The sequence below is a fragment of the Hydra vulgaris genome, chromosome 01 (assembly GCF_038396675.1).
Source record: "Hydra vulgaris chromosome 01, alternate assembly HydraT2T_AEP".
NCBI classification, from domain to species: domain Eukaryota; kingdom Metazoa; phylum Cnidaria; class Hydrozoa; order Anthoathecata; family Hydridae; genus Hydra; species Hydra vulgaris.
In genome coordinates this window covers 7,394,726-7,410,601 of record NC_088920.1, presented here as the reverse complement: position 1 = coordinate 7,410,601, position 15,876 = coordinate 7,394,726, and the positions used below count along the sequence as shown (strand labels likewise).

The 15,876-nt window shown below is 28.6% G+C and overlaps 3 protein-coding genes across 3 annotated transcripts; all 3 read left to right on the top strand.

The window, feature by feature from the left end:
* Positions 1-10,302: 10,302 nt before the first annotated feature.
* Positions 10,303-11,652, top strand: LOC136074035 (uncharacterized). The gene is made up of 2 exons (XM_065786333.1): positions 10,303-10,886; positions 10,959-11,652. The coding sequence occupies exons 1-2, from the start codon at positions 10,303-10,305 to the stop codon at positions 11,650-11,652; spliced, it is 1,278 nt and encodes a 425-aa protein (XP_065642405.1).
* Positions 11,653-11,694: 42 nt separating this feature from the next.
* LOC136074034 (uncharacterized) lies at positions 11,695-13,619 on the top strand. The gene is made up of 3 exons (XM_065786332.1): positions 11,695-12,315; positions 12,400-12,874; positions 13,177-13,619. The coding sequence occupies exons 1-3, from the start codon at positions 11,695-11,697 to the stop codon at positions 13,617-13,619; spliced, it is 1,539 nt and encodes a 512-aa protein (XP_065642404.1).
* Positions 13,620-13,814: 195 nt separating this feature from the next.
* Positions 13,815-14,270, top strand: LOC136074033 (uncharacterized). Its single transcript, XM_065786331.1, has one exon. It carries the CDS (start codon positions 13,815-13,817, stop codon positions 14,268-14,270), a length of 456 nt encoding a protein of 151 aa, XP_065642403.1.
* Positions 14,271-15,876: the final 1,606 nt, after the last annotated feature.

Here is a 15,876-nt window from a genome sequence, read left to right as displayed (position 1 = left end):
TATTATATATAGTCATATATCAAAAACTTCGTTTTTATGGTTAACTTTTCGCTGAGATTTTATTTACCAGTATTAAATGCTTATTAGGGATTCCAGAATCATGCAAAAAAACTTTTTTTTACAAAAAAAAATGCTTTTGTACACACTAAATTTCTTGTATAAGTTGAAAATAAAATATACAAAAAAAAATTGGTCTCAGATCATTTTTACGAAATAACTTTTTTTTAAGAAGTGCTTTCGTACACAAATATAAGTCTATACCAAGTCAAAAGTTAAATATAGACAAAAAAAATAGATCTTAGTTTATTTTAAGTGCTTACTGTAAAATTCGATATCTCCTTTTATTGAACTTTAAACAGTGAAAATAAAATAACTTACAGCATGTTTCCTTAATTTACTTATATTAACATAAAATATAAAATATAGCAAGTTAAATTTTAAATATTCATTTGAGAGTTCATTATGAGAAAAGTTCATTATGAGAAAAGTCATAAACTTTAATAATCTTACTTGCGTTTTAGTTCGACCCCTTGCTCAAACCATGGTTGTAATCTAGATCCCCTGCTCTAATCATGTTTGTAAATTTAAGAAATTTGTTGAAATTTAACAAATTTCTAATGTAATAAATATTTTGATACTGTCATTGTACTGATGATTTGATAACTAAAATAACAAAAATGCTCTAATCTGCATTAAATGGAATAGGTGAAATGAGATTTATTTGATTAACTTGTAATAGAACCATACTTGACCATAATCGTTCATCATATGTTTTTAGATTAGTCGTGCCAAACTTAAGTTTTAAAACTTTTTAACCTTTCTTCTCTAAACGCTCTAAATTAGTTTTATTAGCTAACAATACAACTATTTTATCCTTATATATTGTTACATAATTACCAGTTTTTTTGTTGCATATTTATAAAAATATATATTTCAGTTATAATATAAAACCATAACATTTTAATTAAGTAGCTTTTAATTAAGTAAAAAAGTTCACCAACCACTGAGAGCACAATGCTGTAACAGAAGTGAGATCTTTTTCAAACTTAAAGTATTCAAATTTTTATTAATACCTTCTTGACAATTTTACCAATAAAATTAGTTTTATTTGCTGATGATACAATTATATATAATCTAGTCTTGATATAAAACCATAACTTTTTGATTAGCTAGCCATAATAAAACAAGTAGCAACAGCTTATCATGAATGTTATCTTTAAGTTTACTCTTCTTTGTTATGCTCTCTGTTTTTTTACTCCTATTTCAAATACCATCCTTTAAAAAGCTCTTATTTATTTTTATATTGAATAATGTTATCATTTTTAAGTTAGGTTTTATGTTAGATCATCTAAATATGTTCATTATTTTTAAAAACATATTTAAAAAGTAGTGCATAAACATTTAAAATTTATGTGAACATTAAAGCATTGAAGTTTGATAAAGGACAAAATCTCCTTTTTGAAAAAATTGTAGATAAAATAAGTTACTTTGTAGTCTAAAAACCAGAGTCACTTGATCAATAACTATATACCAAAAATACCTAAATTTTTTAAAATTTGATAGACATAATAAAAAGTAAATTTAAATTCACCTATATTATAAATTACAAATTTTATAAAAATTAAAATTAAAAACAAAAAAAACAATAGTATTCTAAAAAGTTTTATTTTTATTTTGACTTTTACATTCAAATCAACATTTTTATCATTTAAATGTGCTAACTCTAAATTTGTAACTTCTTTCAACAAATTTATATTTCTTATTTTTTATTATTAATTTAATTTGATTAAATTTTTTTTTTATTAAATATTTTGTTATGCAATCTATCAATTCTAGAGAAACATAATCTATCTGTAGATTATGCTTCTCTAGAATTCTAACTTCAGTATTTGTCTACATTAAGTTTAAAGGATATTTTAAAAGTTACTCTGTTCTGTTTATTATTTATCTTTATTATATGATTATTTGTCATAATCCAAGAAATCTGTGTTTCAAGAAATCTGCTTAATTCTTAATTAATTAAAAAAATTCTTTTATTACTCTTTTATCATTTAAAAGTTAAATAAAAGATTTCATAATTCGGAATTTCAAATTTCATATTTCGGAACTTGATAAATCAAATTTTAAAATCCTAAACTTAACGACTCTACGAAACGAAATCTGCGTTTCTTGAACTGGTTAAAAAAAATTCTTTTGTTACTCTTTTATAATATAAAAGTTGATTAAAAGAACTCAAATTTCATATTTCAGAACATGATAACTCCAATTTCATGTCAGGACTTGATAAATCAAATGTCATACTTTTTAACTTTTTGTGTTTTGTTTGTTTTTTTGTTTTTAAAAAGAATCAATGCTGTTTAAAAACTAGACTATATGTCAGCACTATGATTTACCAACTTACAAAACTTGATTATACAATTATGTTCAATGGATATCTTTCAATATATTTACCTTACAAAATCTTAAATGTGATCTATTAAACTAAAAAAATTAAAAGATGGAAACTATTACTTATAAACAACTTATTAAACAAAAAATACGACAACAAAAACTAATTTAAAAATAAAAAGTTGGATAACTATAGCAACCACTTGATTGTGACTTATAATGAATTGTATGTATAATGTATTTTGAATAGTAAAAAATTTTAAAATAAGTTAAATAAAATGAACTTTTTTAATATATCTTAAACTTAATAATTCAAATGTTACACAACCAAACAAAAGACCTTGTTTAATAAGGTGAAAATATTTAATAAAAACTAAGGGCTGTTACCAAGTTATCGAGAATAGTAAACCAAAAACAAATAAATATAAAATTCTAATCTCAAGCTGTTTGAGTTATGTAATAAAATATCACATCCGCCTAAAATATCACATCCCTCAATAGAAAAACCAAAAACGAGAATGCGTTTTCTAGTTATTGCACTTAGAAGTATATCTAGTACCTCCAAAATATGTATGTACAAAAACAATAAATTAAAACCGTAACAATCAAGATTCATAAAATAGTTTGTAATTAATATACCATAAATGAAGTCAGCATTAAATGGTAATATATTTTAAATTCATACTGAAATTTTGATCTTAATATATTGCGTGACAATGATTATATAGATTACACATGAGGGATATGATATTTTAGATACCAAATACTAATACTTTGCTTTGGCTTTTAGTAAATGATTAAAATTTTAAATTCCATCAATAAAAAAATCAATCAATGAAACAAAATAATAATCATTTTTAACGATAGACTTGACGAGAACGTAAGCCAGAGCCATCTATCAAAAAATTGCAAGTCACAAGACTTGCTGTACTTTTTTACAAGTCACAACACTTGCTGTACTTTTTTGCAAGTCACAACGCTTGCTGTACTTTTTTACAAGTCACAACACTTGCTGTACTTTTTGCAAGTCACAACGCTTGCTGTACTTTTTTTTGCAAATCACACCACTTGCTGTACTTTTCTTGCAAGTCACAACACTTGCTGTACTTTTTTTTGCAAATCACACCACTTGCTGTACTTTCCTTGCAAGTCACAACACTTGCTGTACTTTTTTTTGCAAATCACACCACTTGCTGTACTTTCCTTGCAAGTCACAACACTTGCTGTACTTTTTTGCAAGTCACACCACTTGCTGTAATTTATTTATACATATACTGATAATAACTTATATATATATATATATATATATATATATATATATATATATATATATATATATATATATATATATATATATATATATATATATATATATATTTATAATACTTAAATCACATAAGTAATATTAATATTGGTTTCTACTATTACATAAATAACATTAACCCACGTAATAAAACAGCAAAACTATGAAAAAATCAACTCTCCTGCAATAAAATCAGCAGCAAACTTAATTTTTTTTTATGAGATGGTCAGCAGCTTCTGAATCAGATTAATCCTTTTTCCAGTAAGAAATGGTATAAATTTTTTCTTCTTTTCTCTTATTTACTTTTTCTACTCACCCATCATACATAACAGATTTGTTATTATCTGTATCAAACCATTCATGACAGAGTTCTCTCCCAACAATTCTTTCATACATTACATCATCTAAGTCATCAAGTTGTTTAATAGATAAGTGCTTATATAAATTATTCATATTATTAAAAGATAGAACACGCAGATCTCGCTCCAGTTTTCTTTTTTCTTTTTCACCCATTTTTTATCTTTTGCATGTCCGTCTTTTTGAAATCTCTGCTCGTAATGCAGTGTGTTTCAGTCGATTGTTTATTCTTTTTTTACAAGCTACTTGCATTGACCACTTAACTATATTTTCCCTAGATATTTGGTCAAGACTATTTAGGTAATCTATAGTTCTATTCTTTTTTGATCTTATTTTGCAAGAGATATAACAAACTGTTGCATTTGGAGATCTTCCTTTAGCTTCACTAAACATACCCATTAACTCTTCACTATCTATGTTGTGAAGCCTTGCACTAGCTGTCTACTCATTAAGTGTCTCTGTAATAGAAAGTGAGAAATATCGCTCATTTTGACGGTTCAAAACATCTTCCACCGCAATAAGACAAGCCAAAATCATGTTGATAACCTGCTCATTGATGGAGCATAAATTTTTGACAGGTTCTAAAACATTTGATTTGTTTATTAGTGCACCTGGATTAGATCTGCAAGTTTTAATTGTTTGCAAAACATTTTCAACTACTTGGATACCTGCAATATGATCAAAACTTGCTTTTTCAGCTGATACATAAATTTTTTTTATCCAGGGTCCAGTAAGAAGTTTTCCAAATATTGCTAGCACACACATTTGTTTTATGGCAGTTGTATTACAAAATGCTGATCGCAGAACTGTTTGTAAAGTGCCACACTTTGCTGTTCCAATGGTCAGAAATTGCTTAAAAGCATTATAGTGTTTCATAAAGATGAAACAAGTACGGAAGAGTATATGAAGACGATTGCCAAGATATCTTGGAATAGTACCTCGTGGCAATTTGTTATTGTCTAAAAAATTTAACATCCTGCCGGATCACCTTTGCCATCTTTAAATCTTATTTTGTTCATTGCCAAAACAATTTTAACTGCCATACAGCCGTTTCCAAATAATAGACAACTTTCCTTTTTCAAAGACTGTAAGGCTGAATGACATGAAATAGCTATTGTATCAAGCGGGTGCAAATGGCAGTTCAGCTCATTTAAGTTTTTACCCCAGGTTGCACAAACTTTGGTAATGGTAAGATGATTTGCTGCAACTCTGTCTGTCATTGTGTTTGATATATTTGAAATAATAGACTCACGACATTCGTCGAAGAAAAGTGAGAAATAATCTGAATAAACAAAAGCCATATGATCCACTGCATTACATATGTGATTTTGGTAATCATCAGATGTACCTCCAGGTAATTGGTCAAGGGCAATGACTTGACATTTATTCTTTAAAGTCAAGTGGATGCTGTTGATATGGACACCCTCTTGCGTTGTTGCATCAAACCTAAGAGTTAGATAAATATTATTGAAAACCCATTCTGCTGCTTGCAATTCAGATATACTGCCTAGTTCACAAGCCATTTGCTATACTGTAATACGCTGAGGAATATGCAAAAATTTAACACCTAATATTGTGCAATTTTCTGCAATAAGAATGGAATGTTACATGTTGGGACATTAGACAACAACATGCTGTAAATTATCATTCTTGTAATACATGAGCCTTATTATCTTCTGGTGTATCTGAAAGAGCAATATTGTCCTCCTCCATCTGGATCATCTTCTAATCTAGATAATGCCATTTTATTTTCCCCTATGACATTATGTTTGAGATTCATTTGTCTTAACTTTTCTTTTTCTTTAACTTTTTTTGCCTTTCTTGTAATTATAAGGTTGCGAATATGACTACTGTAGTAATACGTTTGTAACTTTTGTTTTAAGTCTCTAAATTCTGCTCTTAAAGCTTTTATAACATCTTCTTTTCTTTTAAAACATTGCCTTAAAACTTTCAATTGATATGGCGTGGTATTCTTTAGAAAAGCCAGCCAACTCCGAAGACAAATGAGACAACCTATTCTTTAATTTTATTTTCTTTGGAGTTAATTTTTCTCTTGAACTGTGCCTACTTTGTAAATTTATAATTTGACCTTGTGAACATAAAGATTCACTATTTATTAAAGATGACATAGTAATGTTTTCCAATGATGACACAACTAAAGAAGTTGATACAAGTTTATGCTATTAGAGTTAGCTTGCAATTGAATGGGTCAATAGTGGTTTTTCGAATGCATAGGTCTCATTGCAAAATGTAATACAATGTTTAGAGTCTTTTTTAAAGTTGTAAACCCATTTCTTTGCTTTATTAACAAGGGTCTGAATATCATTTTGCTACTGCTAAAGCCAAAATACTCTTTGACTTGTTTGATAGTTTCAATAAACAACTCACTGTTTAAAGTAAAACAAAAAAGTATATGCCTTACCCTACACTGATTTTTTGTTTCTCAAGGTAATGTAAAGTTAGCAAACAAAAACTTTTTAAACTTGCCACAAAATATATGTAAATTTCTTTTTGGACTCATATTATCTTTAAAATTATACCAACTTAGTCAATTGGGTAAATACTATAATAAGAAAATATAAATGGATAAAAGAAAAAAGTAAGTGCAAACAATAACTTAAATACCTTCTACAACCAATGCTAAGTACAATACTAATGTTTTCAATTTCAGTAAAACCAATTTCAACTGCATATTCAAAAAAAGTTAAACAAAAAAGTATTGGTAATATCATTTATTAAAATGATTTTACCACTACTTTGATTGCCATAAGAGGATTATTGAGGCGAACATTAGATTACCACAAAAATTTTTATTTTTTCATTTTTATTCATTTTTCTTTTTAGTTAAATTTGAACCAATTATTATAATTTTAAAAGCCGCTTGAAGTTCCTCTTTATCCGCCTCTCCCCCTCCCCTTGTCTCACAATAAAAGCGGGAAATCAAAATTTAAGTACCAAAAGTGCTGCACAAAATAGAGTATGTGCTGCATGAAATAAATCGATGAAATTTGGCAGGTGCAAAGAAATTGTGTAAACTTAACATCGAGAATAGTATTGCAAAAAAAAAAAAACATTTCTTCAACATTTACTGAATGCACAAAGTATAAGTAAGTTTTTGTCTTTAAAAATCTACTTTAAAAAGGTTTTATTGTAATCAAAAGGTACAAATTTATAAAGTTTAATTACTCTAGTTTTTAAAAAATATCTATACTAATATATAACTCTAAATAAAAAACCTCAAAATACGTTTCTCCCTCAATAGCGAAAAGCAAACTTCAAAAAACCTGGCACAGAATTTTAGCACAAATATCGGTTCCATAAAACGCATACATACCTACATAGGGGGATGTAATATTCTAGAAGCCTCTATAAGGGGGATGTGATATTTTACGTAGGAATTTCAGCTTCTTATTATAGGGGATGTGATATTTTAGATACCAAATGCTAATACACTCCAGTCTTTAAATGTTACATAGGGGGGGGGGGGGTGTAATATTCTTGAAGCCTGAATAAGGGGGATGTTATATTTTTGTAGGAATTTCAGCTTCTTATTGTGATATATATATATAGATTACACATGGGGGATGTGATATTTTAGATACCAAATACTAATACTTTGCAGTTTTTAAATGTTACATAGGGGGATGTAATATTTTAAAAGCCTGAATAAGAAGGTTGTGATATTTTATGTAGGAATTTCAGCTTCTTATTGTGATATATAGACAACACATATACTGAAATAGTGGTAGCTCTTTTTTATTTCTTTCAGCTTTGTTGGAAGATGTTTAAAAATATATAATATATGTATGTATATAATATATGTTTATTTAGAAAGCTTATGATGAATTAAATCGTGACAGAATCACCGATTTGAGCTTATTTTCCACATTTATGTTATAAAAATAAAAAAACTGTAATGTGCATATTGTTATTCTATATGATATATGTGTTTGTCACACATTGGCCTTAAATACTTCTAATACCAAAAAACTATAAATACATAATAATCATATAATATTCTAAATATTAATATGCTAATGAATAATGCGCATAGTTACGCCTAATGTTCGTGTTGTTAATGACAGTTCTGTATTCTGTAAAATACACCATTTCTTAGTTTTTAATTAGTTTCTAGACTTTGCGCGGTTATATATTCCATGCGGTCTTTTGCAAGCAAGCAAGCAAATTAGAGCTGATATGTTATTATTTTCGAAAAAAATTGATGTTGTCAATTGTTTGTTGTTGGTTGTTTTTATTTTTCTAATTTTTATAGCATGTTTTCATTTTTTAGAAGAAGTTTATAACTAAAACTTCTTTTTTAGTAAACTGTTTCAGTTTTGTCGTTAGTCTTTTTAGAACACTTTAAGCAATTATTGTTTTATTTTCTGGAGCAATTAAGAGAAGCTGATGGCTTTTTTAGCAAGTTCAATTCATTTTCTTATCTATAGATTAAGATTATTATTTGTAGAAAGAATGATGAGTATAAAATTTTATTTATGTGTTTAATATGAAAAGTTAAATAGAATAAGATTGTTGTTTGTGTTCATGTAAGTTTATATACATAAGTTTGCGTTTATTTCAATCTATTTTATATTGCTCTATATCTATATGTATATTTTATATTCTTAGGAAAAATAATAAGGAATAGAAAAACAAAAAAAAATTCTTCTGGAATTTGTCAAAAGAATGTTGTGTTATGCTTCATTTTAAGGTATATGAATATGAATTTATTTAAAATTTATAATTTTGTTCTTTAATGGTTTCATCTTTTTCATTACAATGTTGTAAATTGTAGTCTGCATTCTTTGTTACATTAAAAATAATTAATGCTAATAAATGTCGTTTTATAGCTGTCAAAGGTTTGCTTATATGTTTATCTTATGCTTAAAGTTAAAAAGTTTTTGATAAATATGTGTATGAGATGATATATGCAGTTTGATAAATACGTGTATGTGGTGATATATATAGTTGTTTTATAAATGTGTTTATATAAATGTGTTTTTATAATAGTATGAAATGTATTTTATCCAGGGATGCGAAGTCCCAAAAGGACTCCAGCTTTTTGTACCTACTTTTTCCAAGCCTGTAGTGTCCAGAAGCTCTAAACATGTTTGTTGACTTATTATCTGCTATAATAATTTCATGAGTTTTAATGACTTGAAACTTATTGTTTATAAGCCAAGAGTCCTTGCCACCATAATACCTAAGAATTCTGGGCTAAAAAAACGATTGTTCCTCTAACCTAAAAGTCTTAATTTTTTTCCTATTAGTAGTCCATAAACTTATTTATATTTTTAGTGCTCCTGTATACCAAAAACTAGGATAAAGTAATCTTTTTGTGACTTTCTAATCCGGAGTCCTTTTCGGTACTCTGCATCCCTGATTTTATCTAATGTGTACATGATTGTTAAATGAAGTGTTTTTATATGTTATATAACATTTAAAAAAATATTGTGTTTTATAGTTAGTATAACTATAACACACAATATATTTGAGATATAGATCTAGAGCAAGATTCGTCAACCTTACCAGTCAAGTGGTGTTACTGCTTTAGGTCTAAGTGTAGTCTAGCCTTCAATATAACTATTCTGAAAATATATATATATATATATATATATATATATATATATATATATATATATATATATATATATATATATATATATATATATATATATTTATATATATATATCCTTGGAGTTGCAGCAGCGTCATATTTTGTGTGTGGGGGGGGGGGGGGGGTTTAATAACCGGTTTTTTACAAAACGCATTTTTAAGTTTTATTATGCATTTTGTTGAATGTTTTCTCCTAACACATGAACTATGATGCTGTCCGCGACTCCAAGGATATATGTATGTATATATATGTATGTATGTATATATATATATATATATATATATATATATATATATATATATTATTAGAAACACTTAACTGTTTCTAATAAAAGAAGACATTTGTTTATTTCCTATATTTTTTTTATTAGAAACAAAATAAATTTTAACTTTTTTTTATAAGTCTTTGCTAATATGGTTGCAGGTTTTTCTTAACTTTAATTAAATAAACTCAAGAAAAAGTAATACACGTGTATTACTTTTGATGATGGCAAATTAATTTAATTTTGCATTTATTTGGTTTCTTTCTGTTATAATTTTTTGAATAAGATTTTTTTAGTTATTTATTAATTTTTTTTATTTTATTTTTAACTTTAGAGTAGTAAAACAAAGAAATAGTTAGTGTTGCTTTGATAAATATGTCTAATGATAATGATGACATTGAAATGGATGATAGGCTAGATAAAGTTATGTATATACAAGACGATGTAAGTGCTATAAGGTATGTTGAAAATAATCGTAGACGAAATGAAAGAAATAGACTTAGGCGAGATGAAATTAATCATTTACAAAATGAAAGAAATAGGCTAAATCGAGTTGAAGTTAATCTTCGCCAAAATGTAAGAAGATCTGTTCGACAAGGACGAATGTATTCTATAGCAAGAAGTAATGCTATTCCAGATTATAATTATTTAGGAGAAATGAATCAAATTTATCAGCACTGTAGTGCTAAGAAATTTCCAGATAAAACACATTTTCTATGTTGCCATAATGGTAAAGTAGCTTTACCTCCATTTTCACCATTTACACAAGTTTTACAGGATTTATTTACAGGGAATTATGTAGATCGTAATGCTAATGTTAATTTTTTAAAACATATTCGAAATTATAATGCCTGTCTTTCTTTCGCTTCTTTTAAAGCAACTGTAGTTCAACCAATAAATCATGGGCCTCCATGTTTTAAAATATGTGGCCAGATTTATCATCGTGTAGGTAATCTTAGGCCAGATCAAGATATTCCACCAATATATTCTCAACTATATATATATGATCCACTTGCAGCAGTAAATTTTAGAATGCAACAATGTGGTAATGATCTTTGTTTACGTGATTTAATGTTTCAATTGCAAACTATAATTATTGAACAAAGTTCATTTGTTCTTGCATTTAAAAATATGGCTGAAGTAGAAGATGAAGAAATTCGTCAAGCGGCTATAGAAGGTCGCCAAGCTTCTGTTGTAAAAATGTCTTTACTTGAAGGGGGTGATAGGTGTCGCTATAATCTACCTTCACATGATGAAGTTGCAGTTGTATTTGTTGAGGAAGATGGTGCTCCCCCAACTTCCAGGGAAGTTGTTATATACCCAAGAGGCCATTCTTTAAAAATTGTATCAAGTGTGTCAGTCAACTTAGATCCTATGATTTATCCTCTCTTTTTCCCAAGAGGTGATGCTGGTTGGCATAATCAGTTAGTGCATAACCCTGAGCGTGCCACACTGGTTAGAAATCATGTTACATTATCTCAGTTCTACAATTCTAGACTTTCTATTCGGCAATTTTTCTGTTCATTATTTTATGGCAAGAAACTATTTCAGCAATATACTGTAGATGCATATGTAAAAATTGAAGGCCAGCATCTTGCTTTTATCAGAAATAATCAAAATAAACTGAGAAGCGAGCAGTATGATGCTTTACATGAATATGTTAACAACATTGCGAACGAACGTAATGTTACACCATGGCGAGTAGTTATTTTGCCATCATCTTAGGTAGGAAGTCCTAGAGCTTTAAAAGAAAATTTTGAAGATGCTATGGCAATTATTAAAAAGTATGGTAAACCAGATCTTTTTATTACTTTTACTTGCAACCCAAAATGGCGTGAAATAACAGAAAATTTATATCCAGGTCAGACTGCAAATGATAGACCTGATTTGGTCACTCGAGTATTTAAACTCAAGTTTAATAACCTCCTCAATGATATATTCAAACATGGTGTATTAGGCAAAGTTGTAAGGCATGTTCAGGTTATTGAGTTTCAAAAGTGTGGTTTGCCGCATGCCCACATTTTACTTCATTTAGCCAATGATGATAAACTTGAAACAGCACAGGATATCAATAATTTAATATGTGCAGAAATTCCAGATCCAGTTGTTAATCGTGAACTTTATGATATTATTAAAACTTGCATGATTCACGGCCCATGGGGGATACTGAATCCTAATTCTCCTTGTATAAAAGATGGAGTGTGCAGCAAAAATTATCCTAAAGAATTTAATGCCAACACAGTAGCCATTCACAATGGTTATCCACAATATAGACGTCGTGATGATGGGTTGGTTATCAATATTAAAGGCAACAATGTAGATAACCGTTGGGTGGTACCTTACAATCCTTGGTTATCTAAGAAATATCAAGCCCACATTAATGTTGAAGTTTGCATGTTTGTAAAGGCTGTTAAATATTTGTACAAACACATATACAAAGGGCATGATGCGAATGTTTTGATAAATGAATAGGCTAATCACAATGAAGTAAATACTTTTTTAGATTGTCGTTATGTTAGTGCACCTGAGGCACTGTGGCGAATATTTGAGTATCCTATAAGTCATATGTCACACACTATTATCCGTCTTAAAGTTTATCTTCCTGAGAATCAGATTGTGTATTTTAGAGAAGGAGAAGAGCAAGTGGCTTTAGATCGTGCTGCCCAACGCGATACACACCTTACGGCATGGTTTAAATTAAATTCTAAAAATGAAGGAGCGCATCGCTATTCATATGTAGACATTCCATATCACTTTGTATTTGATGATAAACATTGTAAATGGAAGGTTAGAGGTGGAAATAAGGTGATAGTAAGAATGTATAAAGTTAGTCCAACAGGAGAATTATTTTTTCTTAGATTGTTACTTTTGCAGGCAAAAGGAGCAACATCTTGGGCGGATTTGCGTACTGTAAATGGAACAGTTCTTGAAACCTTTCGTGAAGCATGTTTTTAAAAGGTTTGTTGCAAGATGACACTGAATGGCAGAATACTCTTTCTGAGGCAGTTTTAACGCGAATGCCAAAGCAAATTAGACAGCTATTTTTAGTTATTTTAACCTTTTGTGAACCTAACGACCCTTTGCATCTTTGGAATACATACAAAGCTTTTATGATGGAGGAATTCATTTATTGCCAAGTTCCATTTATATTAGCTGACTAAGCTACTCTTCGTCAAATCGAAAAGATTATTAATTAAAGTGGTAAAACGCTATCTGATTATAATTTGCCTGTTGTTGATGAATTCATAGATTTTAATCTAGAAAATTTAAATGATAATGTTCAGCAATCAATTGACGAAGCTAATAGAATGAGACCGCTTCTTAATGTCAATCAATTAAATGTAAGTAATGCTGTCCTTGCTGCATTGAACGAGCAACCAAGTGTAGAAAATCAACATTCCAGATTGTTTTTTATGGATGGACCAGCTGGTAGTGGAAAAGCGTTTACGTATAATTATTTGATTGCTGAAACCATAAGTTGGGGTTTTAAATCTGCTACAGCTGCATGGACTGTCATAGCAGCAACTCTTCTTACAAATGGATCTACATTGCATGGTTTATTCAAACTTCCTTTCCCAATATTGGATAACACCACATGTAATGTAACCCCTAACTCTATACATGGATATTTTTTAAAACAAGTTAGTTTGTTTTTGCTTGATGAAACATCCATGATACCTAAACATGCCTAAAATGCAATTGATAGGTTGTTAAAAGATGTTTGCAACAACAACTTTCTGTTTGGAGGAAAAGTCATTTTTTTTGGTGGTGACTTCAGGCAACTACTGCCTGTTGTAAAAAGAGGACAACCAGCTGAAATTGTAGAATCGTGTATAAAATGTTCCTTACAGTGGCGATGGGTGCAGAAATTTACATTAACTGAAAATATGAGAGTACATGATGGGGAAAGAGAATTTTCCCAATGGCTATTAAAACTTGGTAGTGGAACAATGCCAGTCAAAGAGGAGGATCCTTTTAAAGGATGCATTGAAATACCAAATCAGTGCATTGTTAGAGAAAATGAATCGATTGTTGAAAAGATTTTTGGAGATGCTGATCAAAATGATTATTCTAAACGGATGATTTTAACACCAACTAATGTTGATTCATTATCAAGCAATGAAGAAGTGCTTGAATGTCTGCCGGGTGAGGTTAAAATTTATATAAGTGCTGATCAAATTGAGACTGATGACCTTAATGAAAGAAATAACTTTCCTATTGAGTTTTTGAACAGCTTAACTCCTTCAGGTATGCCACCTCATTGTTTAAAATTGAAAATTGGTTGTGTAATTATGCTACTTAGGAATTTAGATCTCAAAGCTGGGCTATGCAATGGTACTTGAATGAAAGTTAGTGCTCTTCAAAATAATTATATTCATGCAGAGGTTTTGACAGGTGTTTCTGGTGGTAAACGGGTTTTTGTTCCTCGAATTCAGTTGGCTCCATCAGATTCTAATTTACCTTTTGTTGTGAGACGTCGTCAGATTGGCTTATTCAATGACAATTAATAAAAGTCAAGGTCAAACATTTGATAGAGTTGGGGTATATCTAAACTGTGTTTCTCTCATGGTCAACTATATTTTGCATGTTCAAAAACTAGAGCATTTAATAGTTTGTTTTTCAAAATTGATAAACATCTCATTCAAGATATGGTAGGTGGAATGTGTTACACAAATAATGTATTATTTTCAAATGTTCTTAATTTATAGTCTTTTTCATTTTCATTTTTCATTCATTATAGATTTTCATTTCAAAAATTTACTGTTTGTAGGTTGTGAGCACATTTTGTATGTATAACTTTATTTATTATTTTAATTTTTTTTTTCATAGTTTTTGATAAATATATCTGTCATTTAATATAGTTATAAAATGTGTTTATATTTGTTATATAAAACCATATTTGTTTATAGTTGTATATATGTTAAAATTATGTTGTTTCCATGTTTTCAAAGTGGTGTGACTTGGCATTATATTGAGCAAGATTGATAACCTTGCCAGCCAAGCGGTGTACTTATAGCAGAGGTGTGACTTGGCAGTATTTAGTGCCAGGCGGTGTTACTGCTTTAGAGCTAGGTTGTGTTGTCTAGCCTTTTTTTAATTATTCTGGAAACACATAATATCTGTTAATATTTAGCGTAATGTGTATGAGAGAGTATGCAACCTTGATCTTTAGATCTAGGGCGCTTTAATGTCCTAAATTTGAAGTAATTGAATAACTAATATTGAATATAAAAGGAAATATACTTTCATGTATTTATATGTTTAGTAAAATATAGTTAACTTAAAATTGGTTTTCTAATTTTGTCCTTCATATTTTAACTTGGTTTGTTATTTTCGCTGGATTTTAGGATCAAGGGTGTGGTGTAAATATTCTATTGTTATGTTTTATTGTTGTGATGTTTTGTGTTGATAGACTGCTTGGCTTACCTTCACGTTGGTGTCTATTGTTAAAAATGAATAATTGGTAGTTTCATTATTGGAACTTACTGCTTTTATTTATTTACTAAAAGCCAAGACAGCATTTTACTAAAAATGCAATTTATATCTTAATTTGATTTTTATTTTTTTTTAGTATTGTTAATCCTTTTGTACTTGGAAACAGATTTTATAGTTACATTTTTGATAAATGTTTATATTAACTGCCATGTCAACATAGGTTCCTATAAATAGGTAAATCGATTTTTATTCTTATTTTTTTTTTATTATTTTGTAATTATGGTATCATAATTCCATTTTTTTTTTCTTTAAGATTTATGATTGATGCATTTATACGATTTATTAAAAAAAACCCTGATTTCCTTTTATTGTAAATTTTTTGTCAGTTAAAATGATATAAATATATGCAAATAGTTTAATTCTTTTTAAACTTCTCTTTTTTATGCCTAATAATTTGTTGTACGTAACTTAAGAGATGTTTTTAAAGAGGGGTCGCAACTAAAAACAAACTAA